Source organism: Grus americana, chromosome 7, assembly GCF_028858705.1.
Source record: "Grus americana isolate bGruAme1 chromosome 7, bGruAme1.mat, whole genome shotgun sequence".
Classification (NCBI taxonomy): Eukaryota; Metazoa; Chordata; class Aves; order Gruiformes; family Gruidae; genus Grus; species Grus americana.
The window spans coordinates 22,607,187-22,630,210 of NC_072858.1; the positions used below are offsets into that span (position 1 = coordinate 22,607,187).

Here is a 23,024-nt window from a genome sequence, read left to right on the forward strand (position 1 = left end):
TGGCAAGCAACACTCTGCAACTCCCTGCTGTTGGCCAAGAGCCCACATATCCCACTAGGAATCAAAAAGGTACCAGACACTTCTGGAGATGTTGCTAGTCTTTAGCTCTCAGAGTTTTAGGTGGCAGTTACATGACACAGCTGCAACTGCCTTAGAGAACAGCCTTCATCCTGCCATCCCAGATACCTGCTGCAGGGAGAGGTGGCACTCCTGTCCCAGAGAAACCTCGCATGGGACCCCCTGCCAGCTGCTGAACACCCCTAGCCAAGAGTTGAGTTATCTGGGCTCACACTGCCCTTAAGAAATGCTGAAAGACATCGTCGCTTTGCAGGCTTGGGTCCTAAGGCTAGAAGGGTCCAAGGGGAGGTTTTGCACATCCAGTGACCTGCACTCACTCCTGCACTCACTCCTCTGTAGCTCTGAGGGCTCTGATTGTTCCTAGCTGAGATGGGGATTAGGAAAGCCGGGCAAGAAATCCAGTGCAGGTAATTTCTTTCATGCTCATGTTGGATGTATACACCTTCTTGGCATTTCCTAGAGAGTCTGAGCACTGTTTTGTTGCAGTTTCTTAACTGCAGGGTTTATTCTCATGTTGAAAAGCCCTTATGAGCTCCCAATGCACATCTACTTTCCCAGCATTTTGGGGGTGGCTCTTCCCTAAAGGAGGCAGAAGAAGCGGCACTGCTCTCTTTCTTTTTGCTCTTTTGGACCAGCTTTGCTGCAAGGATTCCTCTGTGAGGAATGCAGTTCAGCAGAAAGTGGGGAAGTACCAAGCTGCTCCTGAATCCCCGGTTCTGAAAACCTTGTTAGCAACCTCTGTGATGGCTGGGTGGAACAGGGTGGGAGAAAGACAGAGGAGCCTCTGTCTGAGCACACCCCCTCCCCCAGGTCCTCCTTGCTGCAGCTGGTGCCTACATTAGACAGTAGCACAGATGATTAAGAAGAGGAAAGATAATTATGTGTCAAGATGATGTAGCAGAACTCCTATGTTGGACAGAAGGAGCCAGACAGATGCATGAGGTGGGCTCAGCGATGGACGCTGACAGCCAGGTGTGTCCCTCACAGGGAGTTAGAGGGAAGAGGGGAAATCCCAGCCTACCAAACGTGCTGGTTTTAACTGCAAGGGTGTCCTGGGAAGACGATGGCACTGCGAGAGAGCTAGCAGGGAGGTAGCTCTGAGTGTCTACTAGCCACAACAAGGAACTGTCAGACCACAGGTTTTTCCTCAAAACAGTGTCTCTTCCTCAGGTGAGTGCCTAGGAAGGATGGTCACTATTTGCCCTGCTAAGACCCTGTATTCCTTTTGTTTCAGTTTTTGACCAGTGATTGTGAAACCTCTGACTTCAGTGATAGATTAGACAAAGTAGAGAGTTGGTCTCCTGCAATTTTTAAAATAATCTAAAAGAGTTTAACACCACTGGTGTAGCACAGTGTGCCATTTCTTGCAGTCTATGGACACAGCCAACATTGCTGTAATTTCCCTCTGACCTTCCCCACCACTTACACCCACCATCTTTCAGAGGCAGAAGTGGCCCTGCAGCGTGTAATGACTTTCCCAAGAGCACTGAGAGTCTTGGGGTATCAAGCTGCAGCTGGAAACAGGAATTCCTGGCTCTTTGCAATCCTAATGTTGTACCTAATGCTGTGATGGCAGGCCAAGCTCAGCAGAGTCATTGTCAGACTAAGGAGCAGCAATAAAAAGTACAGAAGGATAAAGGAGAAAAATAATAGGCAAATATTTCTGTTGTTCCATAACCCGCTGATTGAGAGCTAAAAGGATGAGAATTGCGGTGACCTAGAGGCACTAACAAAAAATGAGTATCACTCATACTGTGGTCTTGGGCACTGTATAAAAAGAAAAAGGGAGAGATGGGGAGAAAGGGAAGGACAGATAGATAGATAGATGGATGGATAGATAAACAGACAATTAGATAATATGAAAACAATATTTCAAATTCTTCCCTGCATACCACAGCATATCCAGCTGGGTGAAACTTCTGGGATCTTTACAAAACCACTCGTACTAAACACAGTTGTTTCTCTCCATAGCAGGCCACAGACAGACTTCCTCTATAGACCCAAATTCTCATTTGGGATTCGTGTTCCAGTGAGGCTGGTGCTGTAACAATCTCAGCATTATTAATCTTGGTCCCTGACAATATCTGTAGTATTTGACAGCATTACTGGCAATAATATCTGCAGTGCCGACAATGGCAGAGATAATATCCCTCAGTATTATTAGCATTAGCAGGGATCATATCTGCAGCCTGTTATTGGCGGGAGCAGACGTAATGTGTCCAGTATTATTAGTATCAGTAGTAATAAAACCCACAGGCTTGTTAGTATGATCAGTGCTAATATCAGCAGTAGGTTTGTGGGAGAGGAGGGGACGGGGTGATTGCTACTGTAAATGGCAATAATACTCAGGCTGTTTGCAGTAAAGGAATCCCCAGTGGAGATGGGGGAGCAAACCTGAGAAGGCAGAAGTTCCTCCTTTCCTTTCTTCACCCGTCATTTTGATGATTAGAGTGATTTACATCGAAGTAAGCGATGCAGGGCTGTGTCAGTGCAGGACTGTAAGGGGTCACCAACATTTCAGCAGATCTGGTGGTGTTTTCCAAAGAGCGTTAACTGTATCAGTGCAGGTGGTTCACCGTACTCTTCAAAACAGGGTTGAGCTATGCAGAACAGGGTGTTGCCTACTAGCAGTAGGAGCATTTGCACTTAGTCATGTAGCTGCAGGATGGGCAGCATCACTGCACTTCTCTTTGCTGCTACACACATAATTTTCTGACTTACTACCACGACACCCTCTACCGAGAAGCATTGCTTTTGTTACAGGTGGTTTTCTCTTCCCTCACTCCAAATGGGAGGACTCTGACTGCAGGGCAGCGTTTTGACAGTGTTCAGCTTGGGGATTTTCCTACCTGGCCATGATCTCATTTTCCTGCTGGGAAAGTAGAAATGCCTTCTTCAAGTGGAGTGTGAGGCAGGGAGATCTGCAACAGTCCCAGTCCTCAAAGTTGGTTTTTTAAGATACTGCCCCAGGACATCGAATGTCCTGAGGAAAATTTTGAACTCAGTTGTTTAAGTGGACAATTCTTTAAGTCTCCGTGCAGAGAGGAGAGATGTGTCATGTGTTTAAGGAGGTCTGAGTTTTTGAGCAGATATACAGCAGCTGAGTGTGCCACTGCAAGTATGATCCCATTAGGTTTGTTCAGAGTAGCAAGGATGATATAATTCGGGAGATGTGGTTGTGACATTTTGGGTGACTTTGTGTCATTGTCAGTGGCATCAATATACATTTGCAGGCAGTGTGGCTGTGGTTATCATGGTGTTGTAACTGTATCAGTATAGGTTGTGGGTTTGTGACACTAATGATGAGATTAACTGTATCGCTGCTTGCAATGCTGCCCCATCACACTTGAGGCAGCTACACTTTTCACAGATGCGGCTGTGAATTGTTTCTGGTGATATGTCTGCATCATTGCATGCAGTAAGGTTGTTTCAATGTGGTAATTTGGTAATCTGCTGCAGGTTGCACTGTACTGTCATTGAAATTCATATAGTTGTTACTGCAGCTGATGTAATGCGTTGACTGACAACAGACTGTCACCTGGCCGTGAGAGTGAAGTCAATATGGCTATGTCACTGCACTGCTGCATTGAGAATTGTGTGTTTTCATGAAGTATGACCATATTGTTCCACAGCATACTGGGGTTGTTTCGGGACATACAGCATGCTTATGTTGTCATCTGCAGCATGATGATGCTTTGTCAGTGCTGTACTTGTAGTAGTGCAGAGAGGTCTAGCCCTTAACTGTCCTGTAGGGAAATACGTTAGTTTTCCTATGCTGCCTGCATATGTTTGCAAAGAGTATGTGTGAGTCACTCCACTTGATTGTATCATGGCACCTGATGCATGTTCATCTCTGAGCATATTAGATGTATTTCTGTTCTCCCACAACTGTTGTGTTATTGAAGACAACAGAGTGTGTTTGGACCCCTGCAGGTGACACAACAGGCTGCATTGTTTCGTGCTGTGATTTCTTGTCACCACAGCTGATGTGTTTGCGTTATTCTATATGATTGCTTTATTGCAGGTCAGCAATAGTCTTAATGACACCGGAGACACATGCAGTTACATTGTCTCAGGTGCTAACCCCATGTTCCAACCACCACACGCTGTTGTGGGGCATGCACCCAGCAGTTTATGGCTGTGCACATGGGGTGAGCGGTTTCTGCAGTGTTTCACACTCTGACACTGTCTGCCTCCTACTTTCCCTGGGACCGTGTTGTTTCATGCAGCGTGGCTGAGTTTCCAGTGGCTATCAGCTTGCAGTGATAGTGTATCGCTGCAAACAGCAGTTGTCACGAGGGACGTCTGAGCTCATGGGGTCTATACACACAAGCGTAGGTAACAGTCCCTTCCATTCTAGATGAAAATGTAAATTGAAAAGGGAGTTTATTCTCAGCAACCACCCACCTCTCCCTCCTGAGGGTCTTTGGCTGGTGAGACTCTTAGGAGGACCTGAGAAAGGCACATGCTACTCATCCTGCACCTCTCTAAATAAACTGCAAGAGGGTGGTCAGAAAAGGGAGAGTATATGTGGAAAAAGAGAGGAGGGGGAAACTGGATAAAGGAGAAGGCAATGAATAAGAAGCACAGCGCTGTCAGAAACGTGGGCTGCTGCCCCACAAATCTGGAGGTCAGTCTGTAAGCAAGAGAGACAGTATATATATGTGTGTGTGTGTGTGTGTCTGCACGCACCCCGAGGGTTTGGGGGGATATGCATTGCTCAGAACGACTTCAGGTAAGGGAGAGTTAAAAGCTTACATCACAGAAAGCAGTTTGGACAGAATGCTCTGCTTCTAAAGCTTATAGTGCTGCTTAGTTTGGCAGGGTTTGGTACTATCTGAAGACAAGCTGGTCTGGCTTCAGCTGTATTTGTGTCCGTCTCTACTTGTGTATTTGTGTCTCTAGGAATGCACGCCTGTTTGGGTTTTGTATTTCTGTGTTAGGATTACTGGTTTCTACTTATCTGTGCTTATGTACTGGGGTGAGTGGCAGGTTGGACCCATATTTTTGTGCATGCCTATGGAGACCTGGAAAATGTGTATGTTAAGCTGTGTATAATATTGCCTAGTAGGAGTACGCAAACTGTGGATCATATGGATATCTGGGCATGTACGGCTCAGCATTAGTGCTATGTATTTCTATGAATGCCAGGTATTTGTATTCACATTTCAAGCATATATATGTGAATGTTGTATATTTGTATGTATATTCTGTGTGTATGTGTTGTTACATACTTGGAGTATCACTGTATCTTTGTGGTTGCTGGATATGGATATGTAGCCTGTTAGTGCTGTGCACTTCTGTATATAGTTTGTACAGATGTGTATTTGCATTGGGGTTATATATTTGTGTGTATGTTGTATATATATGTCGGTTGTTCTTGCCTGCGTGAAGGTTGTTTATTTATGTAAATAGTTTGTATTTGTTTACATGATTTAATTTTGTATATGTGAAATTAAGGAAATTCCTTTCAGTTCCAGGTTTTTGTTTAGTTAGTGTATGTACATTTTTGTAAGTTATTTGTTTATTCAGAAATTACATTTAATTGACATGCACCTGCATTAGTACCTCCTTGTGTCCCAGTTTCCATTCTTGTGTCTTTAAATGCTATTGGCTACGTTTTGTGAGTCTTACTTCTGTGTAGAGCTTTTCTTTAAGTTTATTTGTGTGAGTGCTGTGAATGTGTGCTTCTCCGACTGTTTATTTATGGGTACTTAGTTTGTGGTTAGATTTTCTCCCTTCACTTTTTGACTCGTTCCTGGGAGGGGTTTTTGCAGCTAATGTGTCAGAGGAGTCAGTCAGACAGCTACAACTCCTCCCAGCGTCTCTGCCTGCTCCGCGTGTCCACCCGTGCAGAGGTTGCTCCCTAGCTTTGCTGGTGCCTGTCTCTCTCTGGATCTTCTTGCTCACTCTAGATGAGTTGCACACTGGTTCTGCCCGCATTCCGGGAGATGACTGTTACATTTTTTCATGGATGTAAAGAGTATGGGAGTCAGAGTGAGCACAGCGCCTGGATCCATGAGGATCCCAGGTTAATGCGCAGCGGATGACAGAATAAACTGCAACAGTGATCAGGAATAGCTGGCAATGTGCAGGCAAATGGTGTTTTTAGAGGGTTGTTGGTGACACGGCAACGGGACATGAGACTGGTATAACAGTGGATCAGGCTGCCATGACGGTGGGAGATAGGGATGACACTGTTTTGGGGTCAAGTGACATGGCAATGAGACATAAGGGCAATACTGCTATGGAACCCAGGTGACATGGCACTGAGGCACAGCAAGGATCAAGGTGACATGCTGATGACCCAGGCTGATCTATCAGAACAGGGAGGGCTGGGAAACCTCCATCAAGAATCAGTTGAATAAGGCAAAGGAGAACAGGAGGAGCAGGGTGAAGAAGATCTGAGGCAACTCAAAGGACCTGTACAGTGGCTGTATGAGCCGGGTCACCAGCAGCGTGGGACACACAGTGTCTCCATGAGGAGATCAGTTCCATGCTGGTGTGAAGGGCTGGGGCAGTCTGTTAGCAGTCGCTGTTAGCATCACAGTGATGGAGAGTAGGGATAACACAGTGATGACATCAGGTGATGGACATATCCTGTGACGGTAGCCATGGACTGTACTGTGTGGGCAGGGGCACTATTCCCAGTTGCTGGAAAAACAAAGGACCTAACGGGCAGTAAAACAAAAACAAAGGAGACTTGGAAGCACCTGACAGCCCTAATTCATCACAGCCCAAGATTTTTTTTCCCCCCTCATGTTCCCATTATATTTGTTTGTAAAAGTGGAAATCAATTTTGAAGGTAATTTTCTGGAAAGAATGGAAGGGAGGTGGGAGGGCCGGATAAGGCAGAGATGGCAAGAGGAAAAAAAAATTTAGGCCAGGCACAGCCCAGGGGCAGCTCTTGGCAAGGTGAAAGAAAATTGCATATTCAATCTCCATCCATGAATCTCCCTTGCTGCTGCCCGCCTCCTGCTCGAAAACAATGAAGGCTTTCTCCCCTACGCTGCACAACGCCTGAGTATCAGCGCTCACTTTAACTTCAGGGTCATTAATTCACCTGATTATTGCAGGAGAGGAGAGGGTTGCAGAGGCATCCGCTCTAAAGAGCCCTCCCTTACCTCATCCTTTGATTAGTTTGGGGTGGGGGGAGTTGAGATAATGTGTTGTCTTGGACTGAGTTTAAAATGGGAGGGGTTGAAGAGGGGGTGGAAGGAGGTAGAGGTGGAAAGGGAAAGATGTGGCCCGGCTTGCTGTGGAAGGGAGGGTCGGAAAGCAGTCATTCTTGCATCCCTTTGCTGTGGTGTTATTGCAAATTAAAAGTAGCATGTTCCACTCTGTAGCTATCTTTCAGGGAGGGGAGGGGCATGGGTATATGTCGGCATGGGGATGGGGGGGATCTTATCATTGCTTCTTCAGCAGCCCAGCGTAGTGTCACCCTGTGAGGTGACATTTGAATTTACAATTCCGCTGAGAAAAGCCATTAATTCACAAATTAACATTTCTCCCTCTCTCTCTAGCTCTCTCTCTCTTCCTCTCTCTCTCTCTCTATCTCACATGGATGTGCAAGCAATTGAAAAGACAAAGAAAATAGCCTTAAGGAAGAGACTTTACTGCTACTCTGTCTGTGCAGAGATTGCTACTACTGCTTCTAGATAGATAAACCAATTACCTGAGCTGCTCTGTTCATGGCAGCCTGCTATTACCTCCTTTTGTAGAGCTGACTCCGTTGCTGGATTACACTCTGTGTATCTCATTAATGTAAACCAGCACGATACTGGGCACTGTCCCTGACCTTTCTTGCCAGAGACCATTGCTCTGCATTGGAAGAGGGAACTGGGAGAGGAGTCAAGAGCAGAGGTGATAGTAGGCTCAATGTACTTCCTAATGCATAGGGACCAGGCCGCACAGAGAACCTGCTCAGAATACCTGTGCTGAGCTTAGAGCAGACCAGAGCTTCCCTTTTACACAGGACATTGCATGACATTAACCCTGATCTCTTCCGTGCCTTGGTGAGCACTGAGAGTGCTGCACAAGAAGCCGCATGTGTTGGCACCAGGTGTGGGCAGCCCCTTGCAGCCCCATTCTCAGCTTTACCCTGAGTTTCCTGCAGGTCTAGAAACATGTAGAAATGGTAGGCAGATGTGTGAGATGTAGGTGGAGGTGTGAGTATGAAAGCTACATATACACAGCTATAGGCAGATGTAGCTGACTGCACCCAGGAGCTAACTGTCTTGCAGAGGTACACGACAAACCTCAGAGTAAGAAGCAAAAATAAGCACTTTAGTTTACGGACAGAGAGGGCCAGATTTCTCAGTAGCGCAGCTCCACTGAACGCCAGTCAATGACACCTGTGGAGATGTTCTTGTCAAAGACAAACGCTGGACACTACTTCGACACGGCCCCCAGTCCTCTTCTGATTCCCTTTTGTTGCTCTCTCCTGGCACGCTCTTTCTCACATGCTTACTTCTGCTGCTACGGATGCGTGGACAGCGCATGTGTACAGTACACACACACACACAGAGGCACTCAGCCGCACGCTGATGCCACCCCAGGTGCACGTCTGTGACACTAGCAGCCTGCCTGTGCATACTCACACCCCTGCAGATACGGCTTCTCCCCACCTGCTCTGGTGAGGTCCCTTTCGGTGGCTCCAAGACTGTCTGCTGGGGTGCACGCTGGCAGGAAGCTCTCTGAGCACCTTCTGGTGCTCTCTGCAGACAACCTCGTAGGAACACGCCTGGCTACCCCTGCCCTTTAGCCTGGTCACACGCTGCCTGTGTTTGGGGAGAAAATGTCCTAAGCAGTGTGGTTTACATAAAGACTTGCACCTTAGTCATTGCAGACTAAGCATTCTACCTATACAGAATTGGACAGAAATCTTCACCAACAGGTTTTTCACCCCATAAGGCCCTGTTCAAGCCATTCTCCCAACTTTCACGCAAGGCAGAAGCTTGCAGGGGGCAGTTCTCCAGGTAAAAGAAAAACAGATCAGAACTGCTGTTTCTGGAAGCCTGGTCTCCACGTGCTCAGTGCATGGAGTAGTGCCTTTCTTCAGCATTGCCTTGGCTCCTTAAATCTTCCTAAAAACTTATCCTCTTAACAAGAGCACCTGCCTGACATTCCCTGTGCCCCACACCGTGCACAGCACACGGCCGGGGAGCAGCATCCCGCAGCCGGCGCTGGAAGACGGATCACGATCAGCGGAGGAATCGGCAGGCAGTGCCAGTAATTCAAACCATCCTGACCGTTCAGTGAACCCGAACCTGCTGACCTTGACAGCACTAGACAGCAGCGGCCTCAGGAATCCCAACCTTTAGAGAGGCGTTGGCAGAGGACGGCTCCTGCTCTCTCTTTCTTTCTCTCTCTCTCTCTCTTTGCAATCACATCCCTGCAGCCAAGGGGGCCCAAGAGTCAGTCCCCAGTGCACCAATTAGCTCCTAATTTGGCTAAGTCTGCACTCCCAAGTCTACGTCAATGTAATGTTAAGCATTGCTTGCCGTTCACAGATGGAAATCATTCCTATAGAGGGGTGTCTTCTTGTGCTAAAGGAAAACACTAAGCACCTTGTTCTTAGTCAGGGCCAGAGAGAAACCCCTCCTCCTCCTCCCAAAATGGGGGCTGCTGCTGTTTGGAAGGAAAGCAGGAGCTCTTTGCTTCCCCAAGTGATAGCATCGAATCCTCCAGCCTTGTTTCACTGGATCCCAGGGGGAAGCAACAAGATCTCACCAAGTGATTAGCCGTGAGAATCCTGGCTGGATAGATGAGGGGCAGGGGGGTGACTAGAGTAGAGGGGAGAGAGAGAAAAACCAGTGTGCTTAATTTTGCCACAAGAACTTGCATTAAAGAAAAATGCAGTTTGTTTACATTTTAAGACCCTTCCAGGGAATATTTAAGTTCCTCCATCCACCTTTGTGGCTGCCAAGCAAGACCTGAAATCAACAGTATTTTGTGTTGGCTTGCAGAGGCTAGGCTAAGATCTAAGACCTTGCATATGGAGGACAATTCTGTTAACAGTAGGTGGCCCAAAAGAAGCAGTTACAGATACCTATCTATTGAGACATAGCAGACATGTCTGTCTGTCTTCTGTCTGTCTCCATCCATAATTCTTTGAAGGCGATTTTTCCATGCATCAATCAGCTAAAATAAACGACACTTTGAATAGGTGTCAAATGCAATTCATGCCCATTTTATGGCCCTTTAAAATGTCAAGTTTTGTCAAGGGCCCTAAAAATAATGCCTAGATCCACACTTCTCCTTTGCTTTTCCTTCATCCATCCAAACACCCTACTGCTTACATCCCATCAGGTTCAAGGTACAAAGTCCTCTTCCTACACAGGTCAACAACTACAGGAAAACACACAGGAGCACAGTGCCAGACCAGGAGTTAGGTCATGAGTATCACTATTTCCATTTGGATGTGGAGTAGGTCAGGATTTCTTTCTCTCACTGACTCTGCCTTTTTTGGGAGCTCAGAGGTGTTATTCTGCTTTTAACCTAGGGGATCTGCATCAGAACAGGTGTGTAGGCATCTGATTAAACCTTAATGTGGTAGTTATTGTGTATGAAATGTCCGTCACGTCTTGAGTGCCTTCTAGAACTCTCTTAGATGCTTTAGAAAAGGCTGTTATAAAGGACAGGTACATTTCCATGCTTGGCTTCCCAAAGGAGCTGTTGTTTTTTGCTTTGGCTTTTGGCATCTAGTGTGGGATGAGGTAGGGCCTTGAACACAAGAGCTGACCTTCCAAACAGATCAGAACTGTCCTACAGTTTGGGACAACTTTACTAAAACCCAGCAAATCAGAAAAATACCCCACTAGCTAATCCTCAAAGATACTTATGGCTCTTCTCTGCACAGCCCTCTCCTGTTTGTGAAACTGATTGCTACCGGTCCTCCTCTTCTTTGGGGACTACCTCTTGCAGTATGAACATATCTCTGACATATATCTTATAGAGGTCATATCAGTACAGGATCCTTCATATATCAGTAAGGGCCTTTACATGACTTCATGCAGAAAGACTCCAAATTACTCTACTAATGATTTACAATTATTATAGGAATGAGCATTCAAAAAAAGAGTTTGCATGGTAACAATCCAAGCAGATTGCAGCATATTGCAAGCCTGTAGCTCTTTCATTGCATGGCATTTTGCAATTACCCATCCTGTATAATACATTGTTTATTAACCTTCCCATTCTGAAGATCTCATTTACTACTGAAATGTGGCTGACTCTCGGGTGGACCATGGCAGATGTTGAACAATACAGAGCATCAACAGTGAAATTTTGCTGTGCCATGTCCAAACGAAACCACAGGAGAATTAAGATATGCTGTGGGTAATCACTCAGGCTGGATTTTGTTCAGGACAGCCAGGTTAATGTCTGCACTCTTGCAAAAAATGCCATGGGAATTTTAATGACTGAGTGATTGGAGCCTTTGTTTTATGGCACGTCAAAAATGGCAGCTCTAAAAACACTCTGCTTGAGCACTGGTTTAGTGCTGACTCAGAAGAGCTTCCAATAACGTGATTCACTAGCATTTGCCTCAGTGGCAGGCACAGCCTTCTTAGACTTGTGAGGTTAAGGTAAAAGTGTGTATGAGCAGAAAATAAAGCTGGAACGAAAGGAAGAGTGAGTCTAGAGCAAGGGAAATGGAAGGAAAGGAGGTATTAAGAGGCACGTTAGTGGGGGACCAAGCCAATGGAACCCAGCAGGCTAAAGAGCTATTAATATTTTCTAGATTGTGCATTAGAGGTGTCCATGGCCTGATCCAGATCTGCTGAGCCCTAGCTCTCAGGTGCCATTGTGCTCCACTGGAATCTCAGGGATCTCCCAGAAACCGGGATATGGGGCTGGATGGGGACAGCCCAGCTCTGTGCTCCCTCCCTTGTCTCTAGCAGTCTTGATAGCAGTGTTGATTTGCATGTCAGGCAAAGCACTGCTTGAGAAAAAAAAAACCCTCCGAGTGTGGTGGTGTCAGCGCTCGCTGTTGTTCGACAGTGTAAAATTAAATTAATAAAGCCCCCAACACAGGAAAACATAACAGGAAATTAATGGCCTTTACTGTCGCTCTGATGCAGTCATTTGCAACCCTGCTTTCCGCACCAAAGACTTCATAAATGCAAGCAGTTTCTCTAAACAAGCATAGTTAGGGCTGCATGCGATGTAATTTTTTGCATTGCTTCTGTCCTTTGGAGCTTGCAAAAGCCACCCTTTTTTATGTGCTCACCAAGGGGGATCCTGCCAAGAAGTAGCTCCCCAACAAATGGGGTTAGGAAGATGAGAGGAGAGAGCTAAGTCATGCCAATGATTCTAAGAACATCTTCTGCCCTGGCAGAGGGAACAGCACAGCTCCCGGCGCCCCGCTTTCCTGCAGCAGCAGCTCTCCCCAAGGGCTCTGCACTAAAGGCAATGTTGTGGATACCACAACAGCATAAGTCAGGATAACCCTTTTGATAACTTTCAGGACATGTAAATCAGTATAACCACTGAATGTGAGACTTACAGATTTACACTAACTAGAGGATCTGGCCCGCTGTGTGATAGCGCTGCTTGCTACTCCGCCAACATAAACAAAGCGAGTGTACTGGGTCCTGGAGGCAGCTGCATTTCTATCCGGCTAACAGTCATGCCCAATAGTGCTAGTAAGAGATATTGGACCCACACTCTGTCCCTCATTACAATGGTATAAATCCCCAGTGCCTCTTCTGAGGTAGGGGAATTATTGTGGATTTCCAGCAACCTGACTGAGAGCAGAGTATGTCCACCCACCTCCAGCATACCCAAAGGTCAGAAAGCTGCAGTGACTGCTTGCAGAGAAGCCACCAGCTTGGTTAGCTACCCAGGCTAACACGCCTCATCTGCACACTCACATGTGCCGTAGTACGTGTTGTACGCACATCTGAGGCAGCTGCTTGCAGCCTGACACCTGGAAAGGCCTTTACTGGTGTATTCAGTCAGGCTGGATGTGCTGATTATTACTATCTAATGCACTAACCTAAGTCTCTACAGACTTAGTTTCCCAGATGCTCTGGGCCGAATTTGCAATCCCACACTTAGATGCTGTAGTAAATACATACGATTTTCATACGCATACACACACTCACTTCCTTAAATGCACAGTTGCATGCTCCCATGATAATCCAAGACAGATCTGAGTACACACTTCATTACACATTTGCACACACAATTCATTTCATTTACATTCTCATTGAGCATTGCCATTTTGCTCATGTAAGCCCTATGTTAAAGCTGCACTGCCCATCCCTGCTCCATCTGAGGTACTCTGTCATACAGTCATACACAACCCCATGCTAAAAGCACTGCAGCCCCCCAGCTGTCAGGCACCAGCACACATCTCACTCTTCCTCGGTCAGGCACGCTCACCTCCCTGCATGAGCAGCCTTCCTTGCTCACCGATTCCTCATCTGAGCTATACTCTCATTTCAAAACATAAAATCCCTTTGTTTCTGAGCCTTTCTGCTCTGAGCCGGAGCATATAAGTAACAAATACACACAGTTTATGTGTCTCCGACACACTTAAATTACAGAGACATGTGGACCAGCACAGTACCGTCAATTAGCATACTCAGATTCAGGGTTATGAGTTCCCTTGAGGCAAACGGACACAGGAATCTGAACAACTGCAGAGTTCATGAAGGCTGATAGACTTTCTTGAGGTGATACTCCTCCAGCACTCATCTCCCACTATCCCTATTTCTGCACGATATTGTACATAACCTGAATTTGTACCATCTGTATCTTCTTTCACTATCACAGTGTAGATCCCTGATACCATTCCTTCTCTACGCGCTGCTGGACCTTGCCAGCCCCTTCCATGCTCTGTCACCTCTATCCTGTGCTCACTTGGGATCCTTTCCACCTGAATTTGAGGTTCATCTTTCTCCCCACCTGTTCAGTTATCACAATCAAAGCCCTCACAATTCTTGCAGCGCTATTACATGCTGAAATACAGAACTGACCCATCTAGAGATGATGCCTTTTTTTTACGCTGCCCAAAAGGCTGCAAAAATTCTTCTGGAAGGAAATGTAAACCAAATTTTACAGCCTTCCTTTTTCCAAACCCTACTGAGCAGGGCAAGAAAGTTACACAAATGAAAAGATCGCCAGGTTACAACTGCCAGTCCTTGCCCTTGTCCCTACTGTGGGGAGTACAGCGTTAGTTTAATAACCATTGAGGATGCAAATGGAGTGTCTAGAAACATCACGATAGCCAGACTGTACCAGCTTGTGCAGACCAGGACACCAGTGCCAGACACTTCTGACCATGTGCAAACGTGTGATCTGCTACCTCAGCCAAGGTCTTTGTCCTTGATCTCGCCCTTGGTTGGGGGTCAGCTCAGACACAGATGCAGGAGGTCTGCTATTCCCAGCAGGAGCTCGATGCCAGGGTTTGAAGCCCGGGTCTGATAGCGCTGGGCTCCTTCCTGGAGCCGCGCCGAATGCGGCGTGAGGGTCTGCGCAGGGCTGGCTGCCATGAATGACAAGCACTGGCTATCGATCGTGTTCTGAACTCGGCCCAGCCGATAGAAGGTAATTAATGACTCCATTTGCCTCAGTACCGAGGAGAACAATTGAGTTTGAAACTGCAACAACTGGCAGTGCGGGGAAAGGCCCCCCGGGACGTCCAGGAAAGCTGCCTGACAGGCCCGGGCTGCGCGGGGACACGGGAACACATCAGAGGGGGAAAAAAGAGAAGGGAAATCGGATAAAGGGAAAGAGCAGTCTTAACACAAAGGGTGACTTGGGAAAGGGCAGCACGCGGAGCCGCGAGTGCTCGGAGAGCGGGACGGGAGGCTCTGGGTTCAGCACCCCAGCGGGGACGATGCCAAAGGCAGGCTGCAGGAGAGGACAGGGTCGCCTGGCTGGTGCAGAGGGATGGCATTTCAGCGGCAGGCTCAGCACCGCTGCGTTAGACAGATGTGTTCGCCTCGGAGGCTTTGACAATTAGATGGGTTCTGCTGTGTCACCTGGCTGGCAGTTCTCATGCCAGTCACATTCACTTTTATTATGACTGTGATTTTTATTGGTAGTGCTGCAAGGCCCCAGCTGAGATCGGGGCCCCACAAGGCAGCAGGAAGACACGTCATGGGGGCGGCAATAGCCCCTGCCCCAAAAGAGAACAGTATCTCCACGTTTGTGTGCCAGCTGCACAGCTTCTCATGACCTTTCTACACGTTTCTGTGCCACAAAGGTCCTCCAATGTCAGCAATGCTTCCGAATTATTTGTTGAGATAGCCCTGTCCCACCCTGAGCAAGGGTGCTGTCACCTGTAGCCAGGGAAGTAACTGTATTACGCTGCTTTGTGCTACTTGTACATGAAGGTGTCTCTGTGGCTTCCAGACCTGGGAACCTCTCTCTGTTTTGGAGCTATTTAATGGGCATATTCCCTGTGTCAGATGTAGTTAAGGTTGTTCCCATGTCCTCTGGCACAGCATTTCCTTGTTATCTGTCAGGATACTTCTGTGACACCCGTGGAGCATTTCTGTGTCTTGTGTCGAAGGTTTACGCTGAACATTGGCAGTGTGTACTCGCTCGGCAGCCCCTCGGGAGGAGAGATGTTTCCTGTCACATGTGCAAGGCCAGTCCTGATCACGATGACAGCAACTGTGTGCTCTTGTGAGGGGGACAGTGACCGAGGCCATGGTTCACCTCTCAAGCTGTTTGTTAAGATCCTTCTGATTTAAGAGAGAGGTGTCCCTGTGTCACAGGACCACAGAGATTCCCTCGCCAGTAAAAAGGGAACTGGGAAAGGTGATGATGGTTCCTTACAGTACAGCTAGCGCAGTTACCTAGGTGCCATCCCCAGACTCATCCTGCAGCTGAAGCCCTGCTTCACCGCAGCACCCCTTCCAAGAGCTGCTTTCTTGGCAAATGCCCACCCCTTAAGCTTTTACTCCTAGCACAGTTCTTCATCAGTTGAAGTGACTGTTGCCCACCACAGTGCCATTCCTCATGGGGTCTGCTATTCTTTCCCAACCCAAATTTTCCACGTGAGCCCTCCTTTCCCTTTCACTCACAGTCCTTTGATGGACCCCACCTCTTCCCCAAAGTCCTCCCTGCTCCTTACTCCACCTTTGCTCATAGCCACGCAGTTGTCAGCTTCCATACTTTGTGTATTAGGAAATTTGAGGCTTCTCCTGATATTCCAGATCACAGAGTCATACACTTAGATGAGAATTGCAGCTTTGATCTAAACCAGACATGTGTCTGTCCCTTGCAGTTTCAGGGAAAAAATGAAAACGCATCCTCTATAGGTATTGACACCAGAAAACAAACACAGGGCATTTACAGTCCTTTGGTTTTGAAGAAAATATAATGACCCATGACTGTGAATGTCTCAGTGTTAGCACCACAAGACATATAAATCTCTCTTTCAGGATCATCTCTGTGAAACTTTCTCTGCTTCATAAGTAAAATTCATATGCACAGCTCATACTATTGCTCTGTGAAGTTTGGGATTTGTGTGCTCTACCATTATTAAGTCCAACAGTACTGCAAGCTGTTTAGACAAGGTCCACCTCGAGGTAGCCTACAGGCCTCTCTCAAAAGTTTCGTTTTTTTTGTAGATTTTAAAGCTCAGGCCATGGCAGAGTGTCCCCCTGCCCCATATTCAGAACTCCCACCTAAACTAAAGCATTGCCTTTCTCCTTACAACTTTTCCACCTCTCCCTATTTGCTTGCTTTGATCATTCTGATTTCTTATCTAACCCTGTTCCTTCTGTTTCTCCTCCCTTCATTCTTTTCTTTCATTTCCCACTCACTATACAGGTCCTTTCTTATCAGCTGGTCCTGAGTTTCCCAAATACACATACGCACTTATGTGCGTGCGCAGACACACACGCACACACACTGACACAAATAAATAAATAAATAAAAAGGTCAGTGAGCAGAGCAGCAATAACCCCTAAAACAGTACTATCAGAGGGACATGATTGATCAATTGAATTCCATAGCGGCTGAAAAATGTGGGATTAAGTAGTGTATTATACGCACAATGAGTTGAGGCATGATGTTCATTTCAAGTTCATTTCGCCAGCCCTCTGCCACCAGATCAGGCAATCAATAGGGGCAGCAGATATCATATATCACCTCTCTCCGTGCTAGGGAGAGAGCACCATAATCTCTCGCAAATTTAGAGTGACAGATTTGTCAAGATCTGAAGGGCCCCTGAATAAATGAAGGAAAAGAGACTCCTACAGCGACTTGGGAAAGCTGTGGTTTCACCTTCTTCACACAAAGGCATGGCCTGTGTGCACACAGAAGACACGTGTGCACAGGGCTCTGCAGGCAGGCAGGAATTGCAAATACACGTGCATGTGTGCACTAATCTGTGTAACCACCCAGGGCAACTCACTAAAGGTAAAATCCGGTTTAATGACAATCAATGGAAGTTTTACCGTATACACGAACACCCATCCACTCACACCAAACACCATGCACAGTGTAAGGCTGCCATCCTTGAAAATCAAACATAGCCTAAACCACCTGGTGCAGACAAACAGCTGCTCTGGCAAGTACAGTGATGCAGAATCTAAAGAATACCAGAATAATAATCTACTGCAAAAATACCCACGTGTATTAGCATCATGGTGTGCACAGTCGTGCACATTGACTGACACACATAGAAAAATCCTCAAAGGCAAACAGCTTCACAGGCTGCAGACAGGTTAAGACAAGTGCTGAGACAGAAACACGCTTTTTTTTTTTTTCTCTGAGACTGGACCCAGGAGTTCTGTGCCAGCTTTCTGCCAGGAGGATCAGAGAGAAGTGCCTACTGGAATTGGGAGCATGAGCCTCTAGCTACCCTAGTCTTCCTGAAAGCCACCCCCTGCAGTAACAGCCGAGTCCATCTAAAACACAAAGACTGCACTGACACAAACAATGTTGTACAGTCCACCAAGCCTTGTCTTTGCATTGCTTTCTCTTAGTCAAATCTGTCATGAACTGCAGCTTTCAGGAACTTCAGAATTTTACCTTGTGCAAAAAAGCCCAAGGAGAGGAGAAAATGCCAGGGATCAGTGCCAGTGAACAGCCCTGCTCTGGCTAGGGGTGGAAAAGAAAGAGAGAAGGGGCTGCTTGAGGGAAGGCTGCTGGCTGGGACAAATCAATATGTAATATTTTCTATGGTCTTGCGAGTGGTACTGTACTACGTTACTGTATATAATGTACTATTGATTATATCATATCATATAATCACCTATAAACGGATATATCTCATAGCCAGAAGGCAGCAGGCTCAGTTATAACTCTGGGCCACCAGCTGGGCATTAACTGTGCCAGGAAAATACCCATCCTGGCAACATCCGCAAGCTAAAAGATGAAGCGGCAGAGCGGCATGGTTCTGGCTGTTGCACAGTGAATGCCGCTCCAGGCTCCTGGGAGCATCGTCTGCCCATGAGCACACTCACAATCACACAGAGGAGGGAAAAGGTCTATACAGATCCCTCAACCACTTTCTTGACAGGCAGCAAGTTTCTAAGATTCACAGCCTGGAAGCCACTAAGAAAGGCTGAAGTATGAGGAGCAGTAGTGAAAAAGCAGGAAGGTAATCAGCATAAGAGGGAGAACCTGATTTTAAGTTAGGCAGGCTGATAAGACAGTCAGACTTGTCTGATGAAGCACAGTGGACAGAGATTCAGCATGGAGGGTATGGAGGTATATCAGCAGGGATGAGACAGGGGATTATAACCAGTCTCACCAAAGTTAGGCTGAGACATGACAGCAGAAAGATACTCAGCACAGTTGGAGAAGATTATAATGAGCAGACTTGCCTCAGATGAGATGAGGGATTATGACAAAGGAAGATTCACTTCAGCTGGGACAGGAGGTTATAACAGACAGACTCACCTTGGATGTGACAGATGCTAATAGCAGGAGACTCACTCCAGATAAAAAGGGGTTATAACTGAGATAAATGCACCTCATCTGAGTTGGGGGATAACAGGGAAAAAAAACCCAACCAAAACCCAACAGGTGGGTTATAAGATGGTTTATCACAGGGAAAGATTCACTTTGGATGGGGCAGGGTGTTTATAACAGACTCACCTCGGAGGGGATGCATGGGCTGTAAGAGATGGGGAATGGCACAACAGAGATAGAGACACCTGGAACGTGGCAGGAGGCACTACAGTGAGACTGGACTGTACCAGAGGGCTGTTGCAGGGACAGAGATGCACTTCTGGTGATTCTTGTACCAGAAAAAGGCTTTTTTCCTAGTAAGAACAAAGGAATACTAAGAAGGCTGATTCCCACTGAGTAGGACTAGTCTTTGTAATACAATAATTCATTTTGGACAGGAAGGGGGACTGACACAGACAAAGATGCATCTCATTTTGGAGGGAGTTTTATAACAGAGATATGGATTGTGAGAAAGCACAAGCTATATGTAGGAGAGTGGGACAGAGATCATAACAGAAACCAACGTATGTTGGATGGGACAGGCACTCCCAAGGGAGAGACTTGTCTCTGGTGAAAAATGGAGTCAGAAACAGGATCGTTCCTGTTACCTGAGGGGGGTGAAAGATTCACTGGGGTACGACAGGACAAGATTGGATGAGAAAGAAATTGTAACAGAGATATAACTTCTATTGGGACCAGGGAACTACATCAGAGACTGACTCCCTTTCGAGCTGTAAGAGCACCCTTCCTCCATTCCAGGCTTCCTCAGCCCTCTCCAATACAAGTCCATCCTCAGCACTCTGGTTTCTCTGTGAGCTGCCTCTCCAGTAGCCTTCTAGCGATGATAATCGCTGTGCTTTGCTCCCATTTTATGCTCAGCAATGGAGATTTGGCAATTTTTAACACTGAAAATCAGCAGAACCGAAACTCATCTCTGAGCCGAGCACCATTCTCCACAGCCTCACTCACCCTGGGCAGGAGAGTCCCATGGAGCCCACGGGAGCAGCCCGGCCGTTCCAGCAGACAGGAGGGGGCTTCCCTCAGGTCCCCACAGCCTCCCCTTCCCACAGGAGTGGCACAGCTCTGTGGGTGGGGGCGGAGGGCCCCGCTCTTTCCCATTCTGTCCTTGTCCTGCATCCCTTGCTGATCCGAGCCAGGGTGGTGCTAACTCCCTGTTTTCTCTGTCTGTGCCCTGCAGATGTATCCGAGGGCTCAGTTCCCAACGGAGATTCCCAGAGCAGCGTGGACAGTTTGCGGAAGCACCTTCGTGGCGACACTTTCACCCAGCAGCAGCTGGAAGCTTTAGATCGAGTTTTTGAGCGTCCTTCTTACCCTGACGTCTTTCAAACATCAGAGCACATCAAATCTGAGCAGGTGAGGGCCCAGCCTGGTAATGGGGACCCACAGGCACCCATAGGATGATGGCAGGGAGATTCCCTCACCGAAATCACTCTCCCCTTCTTCACCCCTTGTTCTCACACTGAGCTGTTACATACATTACACTTACATTTTACAGCACTTTCTAGTTGTAAATAGATCACTGTGCTGATGCACGCTCATAAGCTCTATCTCCTCTCGTGAACTTGCCGTATACATGCATACTGTGCTCTCCCTAAATCCCCACGTCCGCCTTTCCCTCTGCACACCCACCTGCAGGTATGCGGTCCTGTTCTTGCCATGAACACGCAAACACTGCCATGCATGTCCACCGGCACACAGCACGGCACGGAAACTCCTGCACTCTCAGATCACGCTGGTGACCAGTGAGCCACAGGGTCGGGTTTTAACGCAGCATTTTCCTTCATGGCCCAAAGCTGAGACTTGACTCCCATCTCCAACCTAGTTTTCCACACTTCTGCAGCTCTGCCCCCCTTTCCCTTACTCCCCCGCTTCCCCGGCCTTTTATCCCCAAAGCTGTTTGTCTTAATAAAATTAAAATCAAAAGTCTTTTTAAACCGCCCCAAGCCATAAACCAACAAAGGAAGAGAAGGAGAGGCTGGCTGTGGACTCCCTTCATCCCAGAGTCCCTGGGTTTATTACAATGAATAACCTTTATTTACTTTCATTAGACTATTAAGCACCAGCACAGTCATTTTTCCCCCTGAAACTCTGAGCAGGGCCCATAAAGCAAATCCGAAGCCTAATTGAGTTCATTTTAATTTCTCTCCGATCACAGCGAATTACTCCGGTGATAAATCAGGGGGCAGGCTCACCCCCAGTAGAAGGCCTAATTTGCAGCTAATTACAAAACTGATTTCTACAGGAAGATCAATACGAGAAGGAATTGGAAATGACTAGGCAGTCCTAGCCAAGCAGGGACAGGGGCGGGGAGGGGGCAGCGTGCGGGGAGCCCGCTGAAGGAGGGGGAGATGCGGGGAGGGGGCTGGGGAAGAGCATGGAAAAAAACGGAGCAGAAAGAGCAGAAAATCAGTTTTAATTTAACGTAATATTAATCAGACCAACTTTTCCTGCTGTTTTGTAGCCTTCCCAGTTTCTCCAGCTCCCGCGTCTGGTCCGGAGGCTGCCACAATAAAAAGGCAATTACCAGAGCCTTGCGGACAGGACACCCTTTCAGATTCAATGGCTCTCCCCCTCCCACCCTTCTGTTAGCCATGTGGCTCCCCCCTCCCCAATTTCATACCCCAATGCACAGTGACAGAGGCAGGGGACGAGGCTTCTTTGTTTGTTTTTAAAGAGCTAGGACAGAGGTAACAGCAGAGGGGAGGCAGATGACTCAGCGGAGAGCTTGGTTACAGTCGGCCAACACTGGCTGCTGCCTACAGCCCGCCTGTCCCAGTCATGTCATTGCAGTCCTCTGCCCCAGCTGTCCTTGTCACCAGGGCAAACACCTCCCGCCCCCGCTCAGCCAAGAGGAGAGGACGTGGATTTCCCCTTTCTTCTCCCCTGGGCTGGCACAGGCAGCCATCTCCGTCCCCACAGCACTCAACGAAGGTTCAGCCATACCACGGGTAATGGGCCAGATCCCTCACCCCTCTTCTCCTTCAGAGCAGCCCGCAGGCGGGTGGGATAGCTCATCCTAGGAACCTCCCCCCCCAACCCTCTTGTCACTTCATCTTCTCCATTTCCTCCTCCTCCTCCTCTTCCATCTGTGCAGGGGTTTGCATCTCTCCTCTTCCTCCCCCCCATCTGTACACCCTTCCCTTTCTCCTGGCGCATCAATAGCGAGCTGTCTTTCTCCTCTCTTCCCCAGGGTAATGAGTACTCCCTCCCAGCTCTGACCCCTGGTCTCGATGAAGTCAAATCAAGTCTATCCACCTCTGCTAACCCAGACCTGGGGACAAATGTGTCAGGACCCCAGACGTACCCTGTGGTGACCGGTAAGCTGCCTGACCAAACAGTAGAACCAAGCTTTTTTTTTTTTTTTATTTCCCTCATCACCATTAGCTTCTGCTTTTTCTGCTAATGCAAGATATCCCTCTGTGGCAAACATGGAAAGAGAAAGACTGTGGAGGATGTAAGGGCTGAAGAGAAGCTTGAAATTCAGAGTATTGGCAGTTTGGGGTATGTCTAGAGGTGCCCAGGTGTGACCCAAAGACAGGCAAACCCAGGTGTGAATCGGGAACTTGTGTGCCCAGATGGGGCTTAGGGATGGATGTTGATGGAGGACAGATATGTCCAAATGCACACTGTGATTTTTTTCCTTTGTGTCTGAGAACAAGAGGGTCGTGGCTTACCCATGATCTGCGCTTGGTTTTCTCAGGGAGAAATAATAATTGAAGTTTTATTCAGCCCTGGCATTTGGAAGGTGCATTTGCAAACTAAATACTGAGGTCTGCTGAACTGTGATTGCTAAACTCTCTCCTCCTTAAGCCCGTGAGTTTCTAACAGCAGCTGGCAAAAGAAATTTGTTCACAGCCTTCCCCCTTCCCTCACGTGTGGGCCCATTGAACTCAGGCGTGTCTGGGAGAGTAGGAAATCGGAGCAAGTGCAAGACAGTAGAGGAATCGGGATGCAGAGAAGTAAGAGGCAATTTCTGCAGCAGCTGCTCCACAGAAACTTCC

General features: G+C 47.5%; 1 protein-coding gene across 15 annotated transcripts in view; it reads left to right on the plus strand.

Annotated features, from left to right (window-relative positions):
- PAX2 (paired box 2) overlaps positions 1-23,024 on the plus strand; it is a 101,115-nt gene that overhangs the window by 50,838 nt on the left and 27,253 nt on the right. For 14 of the 15 annotated variants that reach the window (XR_008577856.1, XM_054831482.1, XM_054831478.1 and 11 more), the window contains 2 exons: positions 20,201-20,376; positions 22,214-22,340. The exons of the other annotated variant lie outside the window; for it this stretch is intronic. Coding sequence is in view for 13 of the 14 variants with exons in the window: in XM_054831482.1 (XP_054687457.1) it covers positions 20,201-20,376; positions 22,214-22,340 (303 nt within the window). In the remaining variant the exon portion in view is untranslated. The remainder of the gene's footprint in view (positions 1-20,200; positions 20,377-22,213; positions 22,341-23,024) is intronic. 15 annotated transcript variants of the gene reach the window in all.